We start from the raw sequence: 22,030 nt of genomic DNA, 5'->3' as shown, positions 1-22,030 counted from the left end.
ATGATCAAAAATAGAACGTAGAACAAAGGGTGAGCTGCTGCCTCACAGCGCCAGAGACCCGGGTTCCATCCCCACTACGGGTGCTGTCTGTACGGAGTTTGTACCTTCTCCCCGTGACCGCGTGGGTTTTCTCCAGGTGCTCTGGTTTCCTCCCACACTCCAGAGACGTGATGGTTTGTAGGTTAATTGGCTGCTGTAAATTTGTCCCTGGTGTGTACAACTAGTGTACCCAACTAGTGTACCCAACTAGTGTACCCAACTAGTGTACCCAACTAGTGTACCCAACTAGTGTACTGGGTGATCATTGGTCATCATGGACCACCAAACTAACCAGTGCAGCACCACAACTGCTGCCTCAGTGGCCCGGGTTCCATCCTGACTACAATGCTGTCTGTACGGAGTTTGCACGCTCCCCCCATGACCTGCATGGGTTTTCTCCGAGATCTTTGGTTTCCTCCCACACTTCCAAGACGTACAGGTTTGTTGTTAATTGGCCTGGTATAAATGTATAAATGTAGATTGTCCTTAGTGAGTGTAGGATAGCGTTAGAGTAAGGCATCGCTGGTCAGTGCCGACTCGGTGGGCCAAAGGGCCTGTTTCCGCACTGTATCTTAACTAATCTAAACTCGACAGGCCCTGCAGCCCACAATGTCTGTGCCGACCACGATGCCATCCTAACTAATGCATGTGTGTAGGTTTAGGTCACATGTACCGAGGTACAGTAAAAAGCATTGTTTTACATGCGATCCAAACTAATATACCACATATAAATACAATCAGTGCAAGCTCAAGTACAACAGAAGTACATTGCAGCAGGATCTGGATCGATTGGCCAGGTGGGCGGAGGAATGGTTGATGGAATTTAATACAGAGAAATGTGAGGGGATACATTTTGGGAAGTCTAATATGGGCAGGACCTACACAGTGAATGGTTGGGCTCTGGGGAGTGTTGTAGAGCAGAGGGATCTAGGAGCGCAGGTGCATAGTTCATTGAAAGTGGCATCACAGGTGAACAGGGAGTGTTGTAGAGCTGGGGGATCTAGGAGTACAGGTACATAGTTCGTCACGGGTAGATGGGGTGGTTAAAAAGGCTTTTCTCACATTGGCCTTCATCAGTCAGAGTATTGAGTATAGAAGTTGGGAGGTCATGTTGCAGTTGTTTCAGAGGTGGGTGAGACCGCATTTAGACTATTGTGTGTAATTTTGGGCACCATGTTGTAGGAAAGATGTTGTCAAGCTGGAAAGAGTGCAGAAAAGATGTACGAGGATGTTGCCAGGACTAGAGGGTGTGAGCTACAGGGAGAGGTTGAGTAGGCTGGATCTCTATTCCATGGAGCGCAGGAGGATGAGGGGTGATCTTATAGAGGTGTACAAAATCATGAGAGGAATAGATCGGGTAAATACACAGTGTCTCTTGCCCAGAATAGGGGAATCGAGGACCAGAGGACATAGGTTCAAGGTGAAGGGGGAAAGATTTGAACCCGAGTCATAGAGTCATAGAGTCCTACAGCACAGAAAGAGGCCCTTCGGCCCATCGCGTCCGCGCCGCCCGTTACCCAACACAGTCTAATTTTAATCCCATTTTCCCGCATTTGGACCATAGCCCTGAATGTTGTAGCATTTCAAGTGCCCATCCAAATGCCTCTTAAACGTTGTGAGTGTTCCCGCCTCCACCACTACCCCAGGCAGTGAGTTCCAGACTCCAACCACCCTCTGGGTGAAAAAGTTATTTCTCACATCCCCCCGAAACCTCCCTCCCCTTACCCTGTATCTATGTCCCCTCGTTGTTGAACCTTCCACCAGTGGAAGAAGTTCCCCTCCATCTACCTTATCTATGCCCCTCATGATCTTGTACACCTCGATCATGTCCCCTGTCAGCCTTCTCTGCTCCAGGGAAAACAACCCCAGTCTGCCCAGTCTCTCCTCATAGCCGAGGCCCTTCATCCCTGGCAGCATCCTGGTGAATCTCCTCTGCACCCTCTCCAAAGCTATCACATCCTTTCTATAATGTGGTGACCAGAACTGTACACAATACTCCAGCTGTGGCCTCACCAGTGTTCTGTACAATTCCATCATTACCCCCCTACTTTTATATTCGATGCCCCGGCTAATGAAGGCCAGTAACCCATATGCCTTTTTGACCACCCTGTCCACCTGTCCTGCTGCCTTCAAGGACTTGTGTACCTGTACTCCAAGGTCCCTCTGTACCCCTGTCTTCCCTAGGGTCCTTCCATTCATGGTGTACTCCCTCTCCCAAGTTATTTCTGCCAAAGTGCATCACCTCGCACTTTTCAGGATTAAATTCCATCTGCCACTGCTCCGCCCATCTGACCATCTTATGGCGAGTCCGAAACTTGTTGGTTGTAAGAGGAGTTTATTGCAGCCGCAATATTCGGATACAGAGTTAAACAACAAGGTAAAGGACAACCAATACAAACTTACTGTCTTCCTTGAAGACTTCGCCGAACTGACTCAATCGGGCGCCAAACGCGCACATGACATCGCTGGCCAATCAGCGATGTCGCTCTCTGGACCAATCCCTATGGTCGCGTTCCCACGTGACCTCACTGGCCAATCCGAGGGTTCGACGACCTGGACCATTCTCTATGGTCGCTACATGACCCCCCCCAGAACCCGAGGTGCGGAACCTAGCAGGGAGCCGGATTTCGCGACCATAACGAGTACGGAGAGGGACAGCCTGAACCACAGGAGCCGGGGGTTCCGGACTTGGCGGAACAGCTGGAACGAGAGGTTCTGGAGGAACTACCGGAACGGGGGGTCCTGGAGGGACTGCCGGAACGGGGGGTCCTGGAGGAACTGTCGGAACGGGGGGTCCCGTACTGAGCGGAACTAACGGAGGTTGGCCTCTCCTAGGGGTTTGACCGACCAGGACTGGTTGATCCGGGTCCAAATGGGCAGGTTTGAGCCGGGACACCGAGACGAGCTCACTCTTGCCGCACATGTCTAAGGTGAAGGTAGCCGTTCCCGTACGTAAAACCCGGAACGGCCCTTGATAGACCCTCTGCAACGGGGCGCGATGGGCATCTTTACGCAGAAAAACAAACTCACAGTCCTTCAGGGAAGACGGTTCATGTACCATGGGACACCCATGACGTGAAGTCGGAACTGGAGCCAGGGAGCCCACCCGTTCCCGGAGAGATGCTAACACTGATGGGACTGTAGGCAGCTGGTCTGAAGGGTCCGGAAACAGATCTCCGGGTACTCGAAGTGTCGAGCCATATACTAGCTCTGCGGACGACGCACCGAGATCTGGCTTAGGAGCAGTCCGGATGCCCAAAAGAACCCAAGGGAGTTGGTCTACCCAGTCCGGGCCTTCAAGCCTTGCACAGAGGGACGCCTTAAGTTGGCGGTGGAACCTTTCTACGAGTCCATTTGCCTGGGGGTGATATGCAGTTGTGGGTTGTAACTTGGACCCGTACAGTTCTGCCAGCGCGGCCCAGAGGGACGAAGTGAACTGTGGCCCTCTGTCAGTGGTAATAACTGCTGGGACCCCGAAACGAGCTACCCAATGAAGGGCCAAAGTCCTAGCACAAGACGCTGACGAAATATCAAACAATGGGAAAGCCTCTGGCCACCGGGTGAACCGATCCACCACCGTGAGGAGGTGGGTGTAGCCCCGGGAGGAAGGCAAAGGCCCGACCAAATCCACGTGGATGTGGAAAAAACGAACAGCCGGGACCTCGAAATCCTGTACGGGGGGCTGGACGTGGCGCTGGACTTTAGCGGTCTGACAGGGCACGCAGGAACGTGCCCACCCCGCTACCTGTTTCCGCAGGCCATGCCAGACAAACCTCGCTGCTACCAAGGCAGAGGTGGAGCGGATGGACGGGTGTGCCAGCCCATGAATGGCATCGAAAACCCGGCGCTGAAGGGAGGGCGGTACTACCGGCCTGGGACGGGGAAGAGAAACATCGCACCAGACTTTCGTGCCCTCCGACCCACAAGCTACCTGGGCCAACTTCAATCCCGAAGTGGTGGACCGGTAAGCCGAAACGGTATCCGCCAGGAGCTGTGCCTCCGCAAGCTCCTGGGGATCCACTTCGCAGTCCACCGCCGAAATAGGGGGAAAAGCAGGTCTAGACAGGGCGTCAGCAACGGCATTAAGCTTACCCGCGACATGACGGACATCTGTGGTAAATTCGGAGATAGCGGTCAGGTGCCGCTGCTGGCGGGCCGACCATGGGTCAGACAATTTCAAAAAAGCAAATGTTAATGGCTTGTGGTCCGTAAATGCCACAAATGGGCGGCCCTCGAGGAAATACCTAAAATGACGGACAGCTAAATAGAGAGCCAGAAGCTCTCGGTCAAATGCGCTATACTTCAGCTCGGCCGAATTTAGTTGCCGGCTGAAAAACGCTAAAGGCTGCCAACGGCCACCAACCTGCTGCTCCAGAACTCCACCCACCGCCACGTCAGAGGCGTCAACCGTCAGGGCCGTGGGGGCGGAGGGGCTCGGATGGACCAACATGGTGGCGTCTGCCAAAGCTGCCTTAGCTGCTGTAAAAGCCGACTCTGCGGTCGGGGACCATATCAACTCTACCGGATTCCCTGCAAGGCATTGGAAAAGCGGGCGCAGGACTCGCGCCGCTGCCGGAACGAACCTATGGTAGAAATTAACCATACCGACGAACTCCTGCAGCCCTTTTACTGTGGTGGGCCTAGGAAATGCCCGGATAGCCTCCACCTTCTCGGGCAAAGGGGAGGCGCCGGCCGAGGTAATTCTGTGCCCTAGAAAATCAAGAGCAGGAAGGCCGAATTGACATTTGGAGGGTTGGATTATGAGCCCGTGGTCTTGGAGCCGCTGGAACACGGTCCGCAAATGGGCCTGGTGTTCCTGCACGGAGGGGCTGGCGACCAGGATGTCGTCTAAATAAATAAACAAAAAGGGTAAACCCCGGCCCACGTGGTCCATCAGTCGCTGGAAAGCCTGTGCCGCGTTCTTTAAACCGAAAGGCATACGCAACCATTCAAACAACCCGAACGGAGTAATTGTTGCAGTTTTCTGTATGTCCTCCGGTCGCACCGGGATCTGGTGGTATCCTCGCACCAAATCGATTTTGGAAAACACCACCGCTCCTTCCAGCCCAGATGAAAAATCCTGTAGGTGCGGTATGGGGTAGCGATCAGCCGTGGTGACAGTATTGAGACGCCGATAATCGCCACATGGTCTCCACCCCCCAGATGCTTTGGAGACCATGTGTAACGGCGAGGCCCACGGGCTGTCAGACTGACGGACAATTCCCATTTCCTCCATTTTCCTGAACTCCGCCCTTGCCACCACCAGTTTGTCTGGCGGTAGTCTCCTGGCCCGAGCGAAAACGGGAGGGCCTTCGGTGCGGATGTGATGGACCACACCGTGCTTAGCCGAAGGCGTGTCAAAACGTTGGACGAGCAGCTCCGGAAACTCTGCCAGAATCGCAGCATACGAGTCGGGGGCCGCGACGACGGCCTGGACAGTAGGGCTGGGCGAGGAGGCGATTGTCGGAGCGACGTGCTCATCTTCGGCGGAGGGTCGGAGGTCGTTACCGCGGACATCAGGAACCAGTGAAAAAGCCCAGAGAAAATCTGCGCCCAGGATCGCTTGTTTGACGTCGGCTATGATGAATGGCCATTCGTACGTGCGGAGGCCTAACACAAGGGACATCTTCCGTGTGCCGAAAGTGCGAATTGGGCTGCCATTAACCGCGATGAGGGTGGGACCTGTCTTACCCGATCTGGTTTCGAGGTCGGTCGGCGGCACTATACTGACGATGGCTCCCGTGTCTACCAAAAATTCTGTGTCCGTGAATCGACCATGGACATAGAGGCGCCGGTTCTGGCCAATCGTAACTGCCCCTATGTACGATCGGCCGAGGCATTTCCCGCGAAGGTACAAGGCAAACGGCAGTTGCGGGATTCGTTACCCCATCGTAGGTGATAATAGCACCAGCCGCGCTTGTGCGGATCTTTTTGGCGGGCTTTCTGAGAATTGGCGGGAGACATGGCGCCATCTTGCCGTCGCTGTGGCGTGGTCACTAATGTCGAGACTTTGTTGATCGAACCACTCGCCTTGTTTTTTGCCGCTATGAGCGCGTCCGCTTTCGCTGCATATGCTTCGGGGTCCTTAAAAGAACAATCCGTGAGCAGCAGTCGGACATCCTCGGGAAGTTTCTCGCGGAATGCCTGTTCGAACATAGGGCAATCCGTATGCTCACCGGCTAGCATCATCATTTCGGCCATGAGGACGGAAGGCAGTTGGTCTCCAAGATCCGGTAGGTGCAGAAGTTTTGCCGCACCACCATGCTTATTAAACCCGAAGGTTCGCAGTAATACTTTCTTCATGGCCTCGTACTTGTTTTCCGCAGGTGGATTCACGATGAACCGCATCACGCGCTTGGTTGTGTCCGGCGATAGAGCGCTGACGAGGTAGAAGTACTTCGTGGATTCGTCCGACACCTTCTTTATATGAAATTGAGCCTCGGCGTGGATAAACCAAGCTTGCGGTGCGTGCGTCCAAAACAACGGTAGATGAACGCCTGCCGCGCTTGACTCCGGTGTGCCCTGCTCGGTCATCGTCAACGAGGCGTCGGGTTCCTGCTCAGTCGGTGATCGTCCAGATCACGTCGGGGTCACCAATATGGCGAGTCCGAAACTTGTTGGTTGTAAGAGGAGTTTATTGCAGCCGCAATATTCGGATACAGAGTTAAACAACAAGGTAAAGGACAACCAATAAAAAATTACTGTCTTCCTTGAAGACTTCGCCGAACTGACTCAATCAGGCGCCAAACGCGCACATGACATCGCTGGCCAATCAGCGATGTCGCTCTCTGGACCAATCCCTATGGTCGCGTTCCCACGTGACCTCGCTGGCCAATCCGAGGGTTCGACGACCTGGACCATTCTCTATGGTCGCTACAATCTCATCTATATCTTCCTGCAGCTTGCAGATCCCTTCCTCGCTATTCACCACCCCCCCTACCTTTGTGTCATCTGCAAACTTGCTGATCATGCCCTGTACGTTGACATCCAGATCATTAATGTAGATTACAAACAGTAAGGGACCCAACACCGATCCCTGCGGCATCCCACTGGACACCGGCCTCCAGTCACAGAAGCAACCTTCTACCATCACCCTCTGCCTTCTGTCACTAAGCCAGTTTTTTATCCATTTTGCCAAGGTGCCCTGGATCCCATGGGCTCTTACCTTCTTGACTAATCTCCTGTGTGGGACCTTGTCAAAAGCCTTACTGAAATCCATGTATACCACATCCACTGCACTACCCCCATCTACCTCCTCGGTCACCCCTTCAAAAAATTCAATCAAGTTAGTCAGACACGACCTTCCATTAACAAAGCCATGTTGACTATCCTTAATTAACCCTCGATCCTCCAAGTGAAGACTGATTCTGTCCCTCAGAATCTTTTCTAGCAGCTTCCCCACCACCGATGTCAGACTCACCGGCCTGTAGTTCCCAGGTTTATCCCTACTGCCCTTTTAAATAATGGCTACCAGAGAAGGGGCAGTGTTGGACCCCTGTTAGGAAATGAGATGGGTCAGGTGACGGAGGTATGTGTTGAGGAGCACTTTGGGTCTAGTAATCATAATGCCATTAGTTTCAATATCATTATGGAGAAGGTCAAATCTGGACCAAGGGTTGAGATTTTGGATTGGAGAAAGGCTAATTTTGAGGAGATGAGAAAGGATTTAAAAGGAGTGAAATGGAAATTGTTGTTTTATGAAAAGGATATAATAGAGAAATGGAGGATATTTAAAGGTGAAATTTTGTTCTACAGATATGTCAATAGCAAAAGGATAGTGAGGGATAAAATTGGTCCATTAGAGAGTCAGAGTGGACAGCTATGTGCTGAGCCGGAAGAAATGGGGGAGATATTAAACAATTTCTTTTCTTCGGTATTTACCGAGGAGAAGGATATTGAATTATGTGAGGTAAGCGAAACAAGTAGAGTAGTGATGGAAATTAGGAGGATTAAAGAAGAGGATGTACGGACACTTTTGAAGAATATAAAAGTGGATAAGTCTCCAGGTCCTGATAGGATATTCCCTAGGACATTGAGGGAAGTTAGTGCAGAAATAGCAGGGGCTATGACGGAAATATTTCAAACGTCATTAGAAACGGGGATGGTGCCGGAAGATTGGCGCATTGCGCATGTTGTGCCTTTGTTTAAAAAAGGTTCTAAAAGTAAACCTAGCAATTATAGACCTATTAGTTTGACGTCTGTGGTGGGAAAATTAATGGAAAAGATACTTAGGGACAATATATATAATTATTTGGATAATCAAGGCCTGATTAGAAACAGTCAACATGGATTTGTGCCTGGAAGGTCATGTTTGACTAATCTTCTTGAATTTTTTGAAGAGGTTACCAGGGAAATTGATAAGGGCAAGGCTGTGGATGTTGTCTATATGGACTTCAGTAAGGCATTTGACAAGGTTCCACATGGAAGGTTGATTAAGAAGGTTAAATCGTTGGGTATTAATAGTGAGGTTGCAAGATGGATTCAACAATGGCTGAATGGGAGATACCAGAGGGTAATGGTTGACAATTGTATGTCAGGTTGGAGGCCAGTGTCTAGTGGAGTGCCCCAAGGATCTGTGTTGGGTCCACTGTTGTTTGTCATTTACATTAATGATCTGGATGATGGTGTGGCAAATTGGATTAGTAAATATGCAGATGATACTAAGATAGGTGGAGTAGTTGATAGTGAGGTAGATTTTCAAAGTCTACAGAGAGACTTGGGCCTTTTGGAAGGGTGGGCTGAAAGATGGCAGATGGAGTTTAATGCTGATAAGTGTGAGGTGCTGCATTTTGGTAGGACAAATCAAAATAGGACGTACAGGGTAAATGGTAGGGAATTGAGGAATGCAGTGGAACAGAGGGATCTGGGAATAACTGTGCATTGTTCCCTGAAGGTGGAATCTCATGTGGATAGGGTGGTGAAGAAGGCGTTTGGTATGCTTGCCTTTATAAATCAGAGCATCGAGTATAGAAGTTGGGATGTAATGTTGAAATTGTACAGGGCATTGGTGAGGCCGAATCTGGAGTATGGTGTGCAGTTCTGGTCGCCAAATTATAGGAAGGATGTCGACAAAATGGAGAGGGTACAGAGGAGATTTACTAGAATGTTGCCTGGGTTTCAGCACTTAGGCTACAGAGAGAGGTTGAATAGGTTGGGTCTTTATTCTTTGGAGCGTAGAAGGTTGAGGGGGGACTTGATAGAGGTTTTTAAAATTTTGAGAGGGACGGACAGAGTTGACGTGGGTAGGCTTTTCCCTTTGAGAGTGGGGAAGATTCCAACAAGGGGACATAGCTTCAGAATTGAGGGACAAAGGTTTAGGGGTAACATGAGGGGGAACTTCTTTACTCAGAGGGTTGTGGCTGTATGGAATGGGCTTCCGGTGGAAGTGGTGGAGGCAGGCTCGATTTTATTATTTAAGAGTAAATTGGATAGGTATATGGATAGGAGGGGATTGGAGGGTTATGGTCTGAGTGCAGGTAGATGAGACTAGGTCAGGGAGAATGGTCGGCGTGGACTGGTAGGGCCGGACAGGCCTGTTTCCATGCTGTAGTTGTTATATGTTATATGTTATATATGTTATATGTTATTAGCTATCCTCCAGTCCTCCGGTACATCCCCTGTTGGAAGAGAGGCTCTGAAAATTTGTGCCAGAGCCCCCGCAATCTCCTCCCTTGCCTCTCTCAGCATCCTGGGATAGATCTCGTCAGGGCCCGGAGACTTATCCACTTTTAAGCCTGCCAGAGCCTCCAGCACCACCTCCCTGTCAATAGCAATATGCTCAAGAACATCACAACCCTCCTGCTCCATTTCTAAGTCCGCATCGCCCTCCTCCCTCGTAAAAACAGATGCAAAAAATTCATTTAAAACATCTCCTACATCCTCTGGCTCCACACACAGCTTTCCACTATGGTCCCTGATGGGCCCCACTCTTTCCCTCGTTATCCTCTTACCCTTGATATACTTATAGAACACTTTGGGATTTTCTTTTATTTTGCCCGCTAGTGCTATCTCATGGCCCCTTTTTGCTCTCATAATTTCTTTTTTAAGAGGGGTAACTTTTTCACATAGAGGGTGGTGGGTGTATGGAACGAGCTGCCAGAGGAGGTATTTGAGGCTGGGACTATCCCATCGTTTAAGACACAGTTAGACAGGTACATGGATAGGACAGGTTTGGGGGGATATGGATCAAGGTGGGACTAGTGTAGATGGGGCATGTTGGTCGGTGTGGGCAGGTGGGACTAGTGTAGATGGGGCATGTTGGTCGGTGTGGGCAGGTGGGACTAGTGTAGATGGGGCATGTTGGTCGGTGAGATGGGAATGAGTAGCTTGGGTTGGTGAGGCAGAGGGAGGGTGATGGGCTGAATGGCCTTGTGCTGGGCTGATGTTGCTGTGTTTGGTGCACAGGTTGACGCGGTGGAGCCGGCGACGGACTCGGACACGGACAGCCGGGGGCTACGGGAGTATCACTCGGTGGGAGTCCAGGTGGAGGATGAGAAACGGTAAATGCACGCCGACCCACACACACACACGCGCGCACACACACGCGCGCACCCACACACGCGCGCACACACGCGCGCACCCACACACACACACACACACACACACACACACACACACACACACACACACACACACACACGGAGTAAACTCGCACATGGCTCCTCGCTAAACCTCCCACACTGGGGCATCCTGCAGCAGAACGCAGCTTCAGGGGTTAGCACGCCAACGTGGATTGTACACGGTCATTCCCACCCACACTACACAGAACACAGGACATGAGAACAGTAAACATGGAACACAGAACACAGGACATGAGAACAGTAAACATGGAACACAGGACACGGGACATGAGAACATTAAACATGGAACACAGAACATGGAACATGAGACATGAACATTGAACATAGAACATAGAATGCAGAACATAGAGCATGAGACATGAACATTGAACATAGAACATAGAACGCAGAACATAGAACATGAGACATGAACATAATACATAGAACATAGAACGCAGAACATAGAACAGTGCAGCACAGTAACAGGCCCTTCGGCCCATAATGTCTGTGCCGAACATGATGTCAAGACCCACTCTTACCCACCTCCACGTGACCCATACCCCTCCATTCCCTGCATATCCATGTGCCTGTCCAAAAGCATCTTAAACACCACTATGGTATCTGCCTCCACCATCACCCCTGGCAGCACGTTCCAGGCCCCCACCACCCTCTGTGTAAAACACTTGCCCCTCACATCTCCTTTAAACTTTGCCCCTCTCACCTTAAAGCCTCTGGTATCTGATATTTCTTTTTTTTGTCATCTGATTCAGATGACCCTTTACGTTGAGGTTTATTATTGTCACGTGTACCGAGGTACAGGGAAAAGCTTTGTTTTGCATGCTATCCAAACAGATCAGACAATACTGTATATAAATACAATCCAGTCAGACTCCAATACAACAGGTAGAGCAGAGGGGAAGATACAGAGAGCAGAATATAGTTCTCAGCATTGTAGCGCATCAGTTCCACAGACAAAGTCCAATGTCCGCAATGGGGTAGAGGTGAATCGTACAGTGCCCTAGCTTATGGAAGGGCCGTTCAGAAGCCTGATAACAGAGGGGAAGAAGCTGTTGCTGAGTCTGGTGGTGCGCGCTTTCAATAATAATAATAATATTCATTTATTGTCATTGCAACGAGTACAACGAAATTTAAAAATAGCCAATCCTGATGGTGCGTAAAAACATATATGCAATAAATGCAAAAACAAATAAATACAATTATATTAAGTACAAAAGTTTTAACAGTGTTGCCTAGTGCAGAAGGTAGTGTTCAGTTCTCGTATGGCCCTGGGGTAAAAACTGTTCTTAAGTCTGTTTGTTCGGGATTTGATCGACCTGAAACGTCGACCAGAGGGCAGATGAACAAACAGACGGTGGCCGGGGTGGGATGGATCTTTTATTATTTTGCCTGCTCTACTGAGGCAGCGTAGTCTGAACAGGTGCTCCAGGGAGGGCAGTGAGCAGCCGATGATCTTCTGGGCCGTCGTGATGACCCTCTGAAGGGCCTTCCTGTCCTTTTCTGAGCAGCTGGCATACCATGTGGTTATACAGTATGCCAGCACACTCTCGATGGAGCAGCGATAGAAGGACAACATGAGCTTCTCCTGCAGGTTGGTTTTCCTGAGGATCCTCAGGAAGTGGAGTCTCTGCTGTGCCTTCTTCACTGTGGTGATGGTGTTGGTAGACCAGGTAAGATCCTCTGCGATGTGCGTACCCAGGAACCTGAAAGCGGGTACCCTTTCCACACAGACCCCATTGATGTAGAGTGGGTCGTATTCTGCACTGGTTTTTCTGAAGTCTATTATAAGTTCCTTTGTTTTGGAGGAGTTCAGGACAAGATTGTTCACTGAACACCATGCTGCCAGCCTTTGGATTTCATCCCTGTAGGCTGTCTCATCTCCTCCTGAGATGAGTCCAACCACAGTCGTGTCATCCGCGAACTTGATGATGGTGTTGGTGGGATGGGTGGGGGCGCAGTCGTGAGTGTAGAGGGAGTAAAGGATGGGGCTCAACACACAGCCCTGTGGTGAGCCGGTGCTCAGTGTAATGGTGGAGGAGAGGTGAGGGCCTATTTTGACGGTCTGGGGGGCGGTTGGTCAGGAAGTCCTTGATCCATTGGCAGATGGTTTGGGAAAATCCAAGGTCAGAAAGTTTGGTGACCAGTCTGCTCGGGATGACCGTGTTAAAGGCAGAGCTGAAGTCTAGGAAAAGCATCCTCACATAGCTCCCCTGGTGTTCAAGGTGGGTCAGTGCAGTGTGAAGAGCAGTGGCGATGGCATCCCCTGTAGACCTATTTGCTCTAGGCAAACTGGTATGGGTCGAAGGTGGGTGGGAGGCTGGCTTTGATGTGCTGCAGGACCAGTCTCTCGAAGCACTTTGTGATGACCGGTGTGAGTGCTACCGGACGGTAGTCGTTAAGGCCGCTGATGACAGACTTTTTCGGCAGTGGGATGATTGTGGCGGACTTCAGGCAGGGAGGGATGGTGGATTTTAAAAGGGACAGGTTGAAGATTTTTGTGAAGACCTCAGATAATTGGTCTGCACATTCCCTCAGCACTCTGCCCGTCACACCATCGGGGCCTGCAGCTTTCCTGCGATTCACTGCTCTGAGCACGCGCTTAACATCATACTCCTGCACAGTGAAGGTGTGGCTGTCAGGTGCTGGAGAGGGTGTTATGTCTGCCACTGTAGCTTTCACCTCGAAACGAGCAAAGAAACAGTTAAGTTCCTCTGCCAGCGAGGCGTCGCCGTCGGCAGTCGTGCGGTTGCTGGTCTTGTAGTTGGTGATGTGCTGGATGCCTTGCCATACCCGCCATGGGTCAAGCTCTGTACCTTCTGCCGGACGGGAGCGGGGAGAAGAAGGAATGACCGGGGTGGGACAAGTCTTTGATTATGTCGGCTGCTTTCCCGAGGCAGCGTGAAGTGTAGATGGAGTCAGTGGTGGGGAGTGTGGTGTGTGTGATGGACTGGGCTACATCTACAATGGTGGGGAGTGTGGTGTGTGTGATGGACTGGGCTACATCTACAATGGTGGGGAGTGTGGTGTGTGTGATGGGCTGGGCTACATCTACAATGGTGGGGAGTGTGGTGTAGATGGAGTCAGTGGTGGGGAGCTAAGTGAATGAAATGTGTAATTGTTGTTGAGACACTATTCTCCCAATATCTGAAAAATATTTGCTGAACATTACTAAAATATATTTAACCAATTATTCTTTGAGTTGAATGTAACGTAATATATTTACCTTGAGATCCCCCGACAGAGTTTCGATAATGAAGGAAAGAATAAATATTAACCATGGTTGATATTGGATAAAATATGTCGAGGGTCAGGAGGGGAGGTCCACAGTGGTGTCAGTGACCACACTGGGATATTCACCGCAGTTACCAGTGTTACAGTGGTGTCAGTGACCACACTGGGATATTCACCGCACAGTTACCAGTGTTACAGTGGTGTCAGTGACCACACTGGGATAATTCACCGCAGTTACCAGTGTTACAGTGGTGTCAGTGACCACACTGGGATAATTCACCGCAGTTACCAGTGTTACAGTGGTGTGTTAGTGACCACACTGGGATATTCACCGCACAGTTACCAGTTTTATAGTGGTGTCACAGGTATCACATTCCTATTCTCCACAGATGCTGCCTGACCCGCTGAGTTACTCCAGCACTGTGAAACGTCACCTATCCATGTTCTCCACAGATGCTGCCTGACCTGCTGAGTTACTCCAGCACTCTGTGAAACGTCACCTATCCATGTTCTCCACAGATGCTGCCTGACCCGCTGAGTTACTCCAGCACTCTGTGAAACGTCACCTATCCATGTTCTCCACAGATGCTGCCTGACCCGCTGAGTTACTCCAGCACTCTGTGAAACGTCACCTATCCATGTTCTCCACAGATGCTGCCTGACCCGCTGAGTTACTCCAGCACTCTGTGATACCTTCGATTTATACCAGCATGTGCAGTTATTTTCCTACACAGTGTTATAGTGGTGTGTCAGTGACTGGGCTAATTCACTGCAGAGTTACTGTTCTGCATGTTCCCTGCTGACATAAAGCAATCCTGAATGAAAGATGAGACGTAACTCATTCACATATTGACTATAGGACAGAGCACTAAGGAGTAAAACTGTAATGCCAGCTATAATTCATAATCAGAGTAAGACATTACACCAAAATCATTTTAGCCTTCTGTGACTAGTGGGGTGCCGCAAGGCTTGGTGCTGGGACCCCAGTTATTTACAATAGACATTAACGATTTAGACGAGGGAATTAAATGTATCACACAAAGCTGGAGTAACTCAGCATCTAGGAGAGAGGGAATGGATGACATTTCGGGTTGAGACCCTTCTTCAGACGTTTCCTAGGGAACTAAACGGGACATCTCCAAGTTTGTGGATGACACAAAGCTGGGTGGCAGTGTGAGCTGTGAGGAAGATGCTATGAGGTTGCAGGGTGACTTGGACAGGTTGTGTGAGTGGGCAGATGCATGGCAGATTCAGTTTAATGTGGATAAATGTGAGGTTGTCCACTTTGATGGCAAGAACAGGAAGGCAGATTATTATCTGAATGGTGTCAGATTAGGAGAAGGGGAGGTGCAACCTGGGTGTGCTTGTACATCAGTCACTGAAAGTAAGCATGCAGGTACAGCAGGCAGTGAAGAAAGCTAATGGCATGTTGGCCTTCAATGCAAGAGGATTTAAGTTTAGGAGCATCTGTGGGGAACATGGATAGGTGGTGTTTCGGGTCACCCAGTCTGAAGAAGGGTCGCGACCTGAAACGTCACCTATCCATGTTCTCCACAGATGCTGCCTGACCCACTGAGTTACTCCAGCACTCTGTGTCTTTTTTGTAAAGCAGCACCTGCAGTTGGTTGTTGCACTTGTTGCAGGCAGTGTTGTTTCACCTGGTCTACTCTGTGCTGTCGGTGCAAGGGCTTTGAGTTGGTTTACCTGGTTTATTCCTTGTTACAGACACTGTTATTTCACATGGTTCACCCTATATTACACAGAAATATAGAAACAGAAATAGAAACATTGAAAAATAGGTGCAGGAGGAGGCTATTCGACCCTTCGAGCCAGCACCACCATTCAATATGATCATGGCTGATCGTCTAAAATCAGTACCCCGTTCCTGCTTTCACCCCATATCCCCTGATGCTTTTAGCCTCAATAGCAAAATCCACCTCTCTCGTGAGGCCACCTTAAACGGCCGTGTGACAGACACAACAGTTTCACCTTGTTTACTCCTTGTTCCACCATTGTTCTACCTGTTCCACACCCTGTTGTAGGCTGGCCGCTTCAAGCTTGTACATCAGTCACTGAAAGGATGCATGCAGGTACAGCAGGCAGTGAAGAAAGCTAATGGCATGTTGGCCTTCATAACAAGAGGAGTTGAGTATAGGAGTAAAGAGGTCCTTCTGCAGTTGTACAGGGCCCTGGTGAGACCGCACCTGGAGTATTGTGTGCAGTTTTGGTCTCCTAATTTGAGGAAGGACGTCCTTGCTATTGAGGCAGTGCAGCGTAGGTTCACGAGGTTAATCCCTGGGATGGCGGGACTGTCATATGAGGAAAGATTGGAAAGACTGGGCTTGTATTCACTGGAGTTTAGAAGGATGAGAGGGGATCTTTTAGAAACGTATAAAATTATAAAAGGACTGGACAAGCTAGATGCAGGAAACATGTTCCCAATGTTGGGGGAGTCCAGAACCAGGGGCCACAGTCTAAGAATAAAGGGGAGGCCATTTAAAACTGAGGTGAGAAGGAACTTTTTTACCCAGAGAGTTGTGAACTTGTGGAATTCTCTGCCACAGAGGGCAGTGGAGGCCGATTTTCTGGATGGATTTAAAAGAGAGTTAGATAGAGCTCTAGGGGCTAGTGGAATCAAGGGATATGGGGAGAAGGCAGGCACGGGTTACTGATTGTAGGTGATCAGCCATGATCACAATGAGTGGCGGTGCTGGCTCGAAGGGCCAAATGGCCTCCTCCTGCACCTATGGTCTATTGTTTGACCTGGGTTACTGTGCATTGCAGCCACTGCTGTCTGACGTGTTCCCGCTGTGTTGCAGCCATCCCTGTCTCATGCATTGCTGCTGTGTTGCAGCCACCCCTGTCTGATGCATTGCCGCTGTGTTGCAGCCACCCCTGTCTGATGCATTGCCGCTGTGTTGCAGCCACCCCTGTCTGATGCATTGCCGCTGTGTTGCAGCCACCCCTGTCTGATGCATTGCCGCTGTGTTGCAGGCGCGGCCGTTTCAAGCGGTCCAACAGTGTGACGGCCAGTGTACAGGCGGACCTGGAGCTGGAGATCAGCACAGAGGACAAGGGGCAGCAGTTCGGCCCCTCCTTCCAGCGGCACTCGGAGCCGTGCACGCCCACCCAGTACACAGCGCTCAGGACTGTGCGCACGCAGGGGCTGCTCAGCTACCGGGAGGACTACCGCACGCCCCTCGACACCACCGCCTTCCCTCCCCCCGAGCCCTGGCTGGAGTCGGTGCCACGGCCCGACGCCAGCCGCATGTCGCCCTGCCGCAGGGACGGGCAGTGGTTCATGAAGCTGCTGCACGCCGAGACCAAGCGCATGGAGGGCTGGTGCAAGCAGATGGAGAGAGAGGCCGAGGACAACGACCTGACTGAGGAAAGTAAGAGCAGCTCTGTGTGTGTGTGTGTGTGTGTGTGTGTGTGTGTGTGTGTGTGTGTGTGTGTGTGTGTGTGTGTGCTCGGCCGTGGCTAGCCCTGCCTCATGTCACCTCCCACAGAGTGAGACAGCACAGACACAGGCCCTTCCCCACACCCACCCACACCCACCCACCACCCACACCCACCACCCACCACCCACACCACCCACACCCACCACCCACACCCACCACCCACAGCGGCCCACACCGCCAACACCGGCTTTCTCCCCCCACCCCACCCACTCCATCGGTCTGAAGAGGGGTCCCGACCTGAAACGTGCCCTGTCCATTCCTTCCACACATGCTGCCTGACCCGCTGAGTTCCTCCAGCACTGTGTTTAGCATTGGGATTAATGGGGATACCCGTAATAGAAAACATAGACAATAGGTGCAGGAGGAGGCCATTTGGCACTTCGAGCCAGCACCGCCATTCATTGTGATCATGGCTGATCATCCACAATCAGTAACCTGTGCCTGCCTTCTCCCCATATCCCTTGATTCCACTAGCTCCTAGAGCTCTATCTAACTCTGTCTTAAATCCATCCAGAGTTGGCCTCCACTGCCCCCCAGAGCCCCGGCTGGGGAGGGGGGCAGGTTCCACCCGCCGATCGGACGCGGAAGTCCCGATGAGGTGGAGATCGGCCGCCCCACCCGGCCTGGGAGGCACAATCACGGGGGGGGGGGACTTCAGGCTCGCTGTGGTGACTTTGTCTGGATTACAGGAGGTGGCAAGCCACCAGTTGGTGGAACATGGGTGGTGGAGCTGTGGTGGCAACCTCAGGCTGGCAGCTCATGGTGGACAGTTCCCGGTGGGATGGAGTGAGGGCGTTTCAGCGTTACAACAGAGGGGATAGTCACTGGCAATACTTCAAACAGATTAAACCCAGAGTTTGGGGTGTGCAGTGTATTCATCCATCCTGCTTTGTCTCCTCAGCGTTGGGGAAAATCCGGAGTGCCGTTGGCAGTGCCCAGCTCCTGATGTCCCAGAAATTCCAGCAGTTTTACTGGCTCTGCCAGCAGAACCTGGTAAGCCTCTTCCCTTGTCTGTGGCACCTATTAGTAAATGTGGTAAACATGGTACATGTGAGTAAATGTGGTACATGTGAGTAAACGTGGTCCATGGTTGTAGATGTGGTACATGTGAGTAAATGTGGTACGTGTGAGTAAATATGGTACGTGTTAGTAAATGTGGTACGTGTGAGTAAATGTACGTGTGAGTAAATATGGTACGTGTTAGTAAATGTGGTACATGTTAGTAAATGTGGTACGTGTGAGTAAATGTGGTACATGTTAGTAAATGTGGTACGTGTTAGTAAATGTACGTGTGAGTAAATATGGTACATGTTAGTAAATGTGGTACATGTGAGTAAACGTGGTACGTGTTAGTAAATGTGGTACATGGTTGTAGATGTGGTACATGTTAGTAAATGTGGTACATGTTAGTAAATGTGGTACATGTTAGTAAATGTGGTACATGTGAGTAAATGTACGTGTGAGTAAATGTGGTACATGGTTGTAGATGTGGTACATGTTAGTAAACGTGGTACATGTTAGTAAATGTGGTCCATGGTTGTAGATGTGGTACATGTTAGTAAATGTACGTGTGAGTAAATGTGGTACATGTTAGTAAATGTGGTACATGTTAGTAAATGTGGTACGTGTTAGTAAATGTGGTACGTGTTAGTAAACGTGGTCCATGGTTGTAGATGTGGTACATGTTAGTAAACGTGGTCCATGGTTGTAGATGTGGTACATGTTAGTAGATGTGGTCCATGTGAGTAAATGTGGTACATGGTTTCCTTACCTATGTGCTACATTTGTGTAGATGTATTGTCTGAATAACCTGCTGAGTTACTCCTGCATTTTGTGATACCTCTGCTCTGAATATCAGGTGTTCCCTGGATCAGAGCTCTATGCAAGGTTGTTCTTGCAGCCACTGCCTCTGCCTGGTACATTGCTTAGTTTTACCTTAGTTTTTGTTTATTGTCACGTGTGCCGAGGTACAGTGAAAATCTTTTAGATTGCGTGCTAACCAGTCAGCGGAAAGACTATTCATGATTCCACAGTCTCCAGATACTTGATACATTTAGTGCAAGATAGAGTCCAGTAAAGTCTGATCAAGGATAGTCCGAGGGTCACCAATGAGGTAGATAGTAGTTCAGCACTGCTCTCTGGTTGTGGTAGGATGGTTCAGTTGCCTGATAACAGCCGGGAAGAAACTGTCCCTGAATCTGGAGGTGTGCGTTTTCACACTTCTGTACCTCTTGCCCGATGGGAGAGGGGAGAAGAGGGAGTGACCGGGGTGAGACTGGTCCTTGATTATGCTGCTGGCCTTGCTGAGGCATCGTGAGGTGTAGATGGAGGCGATGGAAGGGAGGCTGGTTTGTGTGATGGTCTGGGCTGCTGGCCTTGCCGAGGCAGCGTGAGGTGTAGATGGGAAAGGGGAGGAGAGGGAGTGGCCGGGGTGAGACTGGTCCTTGATTACGCTGGTCATGTTGACTACACTGTAGGCCCGGACACTGTAGGCCCGGACAGCCTACAGCGTCCGGGCCTACAGCTTCCGGGCCTACAGCGTCCGGGCCTACAGCGTCCGGGCCTACACTGTCCGGGCCTACAGGTCATGTTGACTACACTGTAGGCCCGGACACTGTAGGCCCGGACAGCCTACAGCGTCCGGGCCTACAGCTTCCGGGCCTACAGCGTCCGGGCCCACACTGTCCGGGCCTACAGGTCATGTTGACTACACTGCCTGCACAGTGACAGATCACAGCACGGGTTGTGTCCGTGGTCGTGCTGGCCCAGTGAGCGGTTGCAGGCGGCTCCCACACGTTCCTGCACGTCCAATCCCCAGAGATCACTTTCTCTTGCCCAGGGGCAGGCTGACCCACAGGGGTTAGGGGTGCAAGTGAGGGGCGGTGAGCGGGGATCACTGAGGGGCAATGATAAGGTCACACAGCACGGAAACAGGCTCTTTGGCCCAACCTGTCCGTGCTGACCAACATGCTACGCCCGACACACCTGCCCACGTTTGGCCCACAAGCCTTTACTCTCCATGTAGTTGTCCAAATGTCTTTTAAATGATGATTCATTACCTGCCTCAACTACCTCCTCTGGCAGCTCATTCCCAACAGTTTCCCAACAGTTTCCCCTCGGGTTCCCATTAAATGGTGGATAAGTCAATGGACAATAGACCATAGGTGCAGGAGGACAGTGTCCGGGCCTACAGCGTCCGGGCCTACAGCGTCCGGACCTACAGTGTCGGAGCCTACAGTGTCCGGGCCTACAGTGTCCGGGCCTACAGCGTCCGGGCCTACAGCGTCCGAGCCTACAGAGTCCGGACCTACAGTGTCCGGGCCTACAGCGTCCGGGCCTACAGCGTCGGAGCCTACAGAGTCCGGGCCTACAGTGTCCGGGCCTACCGTGTCCGGGCCTACAGCGTCCGGGCCTACAGTGTCCGGGCCTACAGTGTCCAGGCCTACCGTGTCCGGGCCTACAGAGTCCGGGCCTACCGTGTCCGGGCCTACAGAGTCCGGGCCTACAGTGTCCGGGCCTACCGTGTCTGGGCCTACAGTGTCCGGGCCTACAGTGTTCGGGCCTACAGCGCTCCCTGGGCCTAATATGAGACAAGGGCGGTCCCGTATGGGACAAACCAATTTTAGCCCAAAATACAGGATGTCCCGGCTAATACGGGACTGTTGGCAACCCTCGTCTAAACAGGATAATCATCCAAGGTGGTGCCCAACCCAGGCGAGTATTTGCGTGCCAGCCACAGCAGCAGATTTACAATCACATTATAATCCCTCCACACTCTTACATCTCAACTCCTAAAGCAACATCTGTACACTGTATACGGCTCGATTGTAATCATGTGTTGTCTTTCTGCTGACTGGTTAGCACGCAACAAAAGCTTTTCACTGTACCTCGGTACACGTGACAATAAACTGAACTGAACGTGAGGTTATTGAAGGTCAGGATGCATCTGCATCACGATGGGTGAATGTATCACAGGCTGAGCACACGCAGTGGTGCAGAGTGGCCGGGCTTGCCCCTGTGGGCTGTGTGTGCGTGCTGTGTGTGGGGGTCCCTGTGTGCGGGGGTCCCTGTGTGCGGGGGTCCCTGTGTGCGGGGGTCTCTGTGTGTGGGGGTCTCTGTGTGCGGGGGTCCCTGTGTGTGGGGCTGTGTGTGTGTGCTGTGTGCGGGGGTCTCTGTGTGCGGGGGTCCCTGTGTGCAGGGGTCCCTGTATGCGGGGGTCCCTGTGTGCGGGGGTCCCTGTGTGCGGGGGTCTCTGTGTGCGGGGGTCTCTGTGTGCGGGGGTCTCTGTGTGCGGGGGTCCCTGTGTGCTGGGCTGTGTGCGGGGGTCCCTGTGAGCGGGGGTCCCTGTGTGAGGGGGTCTCTGTGTGCGGGGGTCCCTGTGTGCGGGGGTCCCTGTGTGCGGGGGTCTCTGTGTGCGGGGGTCCCTGTGTGCGGGGGTCTCTGTGTGCGGGGGTCTCTGTGTGCGGGGGTCCCTGTGTGCGGGGGTCCCTGTGTGCGGGGGTCCCTGTGTGCGGGGGTCTCTGTGTGCTGGGCTGTGTGCTGGGCTGTGTGCGGGGGTCCCTGTGTGCGGGGGTCTCTGTGTGCGGGGGTCCCTGTGTGCTGGGGTCCCTGTGTGCGGGGGTCTCTGTGTGCGGGGGTCCCTGTGTGCTGGGGTCTCTGTGTGCTGTGTGCGGGGGTCTCTGTGTGCGGGAGTCCCTGTGTGCTGGGGTCTCTGTGTGCGGG

The 22,030-nt window shown here is 51.6% G+C and overlaps 1 protein-coding gene across 8 annotated transcripts in view; it reads left to right on the top strand.

The window, feature by feature from the left end:
• The window catches only part of dlgap2a (discs, large (Drosophila) homolog-associated protein 2a), a 405,726-nt gene that overhangs the window by 371,136 nt on the left and 12,560 nt on the right, over positions 1 to 22,030 (top strand). For all 8 annotated transcript variants that reach the window (XM_078399927.1, XM_078399923.1, XM_078399924.1 and 5 more), the window contains 3 exons: positions 10,444 to 10,538; positions 16,842 to 17,239; positions 18,210 to 18,301. In XM_078399927.1, coding sequence (XP_078256053.1) covers positions 10,444 to 10,538; positions 16,842 to 17,239; positions 18,210 to 18,301 — 585 coding nt within the window. The remainder of the gene's footprint in view (positions 1 to 10,443; positions 10,539 to 16,841; positions 17,240 to 18,209; positions 18,302 to 22,030) is intronic.

Source organism: Rhinoraja longicauda, chromosome 5 (assembly GCF_053455715.1).
Source record: "Rhinoraja longicauda isolate Sanriku21f chromosome 5, sRhiLon1.1, whole genome shotgun sequence".
In the NCBI taxonomy this organism is placed as follows: domain Eukaryota; kingdom Metazoa; phylum Chordata; class Chondrichthyes; order Rajiformes; family Arhynchobatidae; genus Rhinoraja; species Rhinoraja longicauda.
This window is presented reverse-complemented; position numbering and strand designations above follow the sequence as displayed.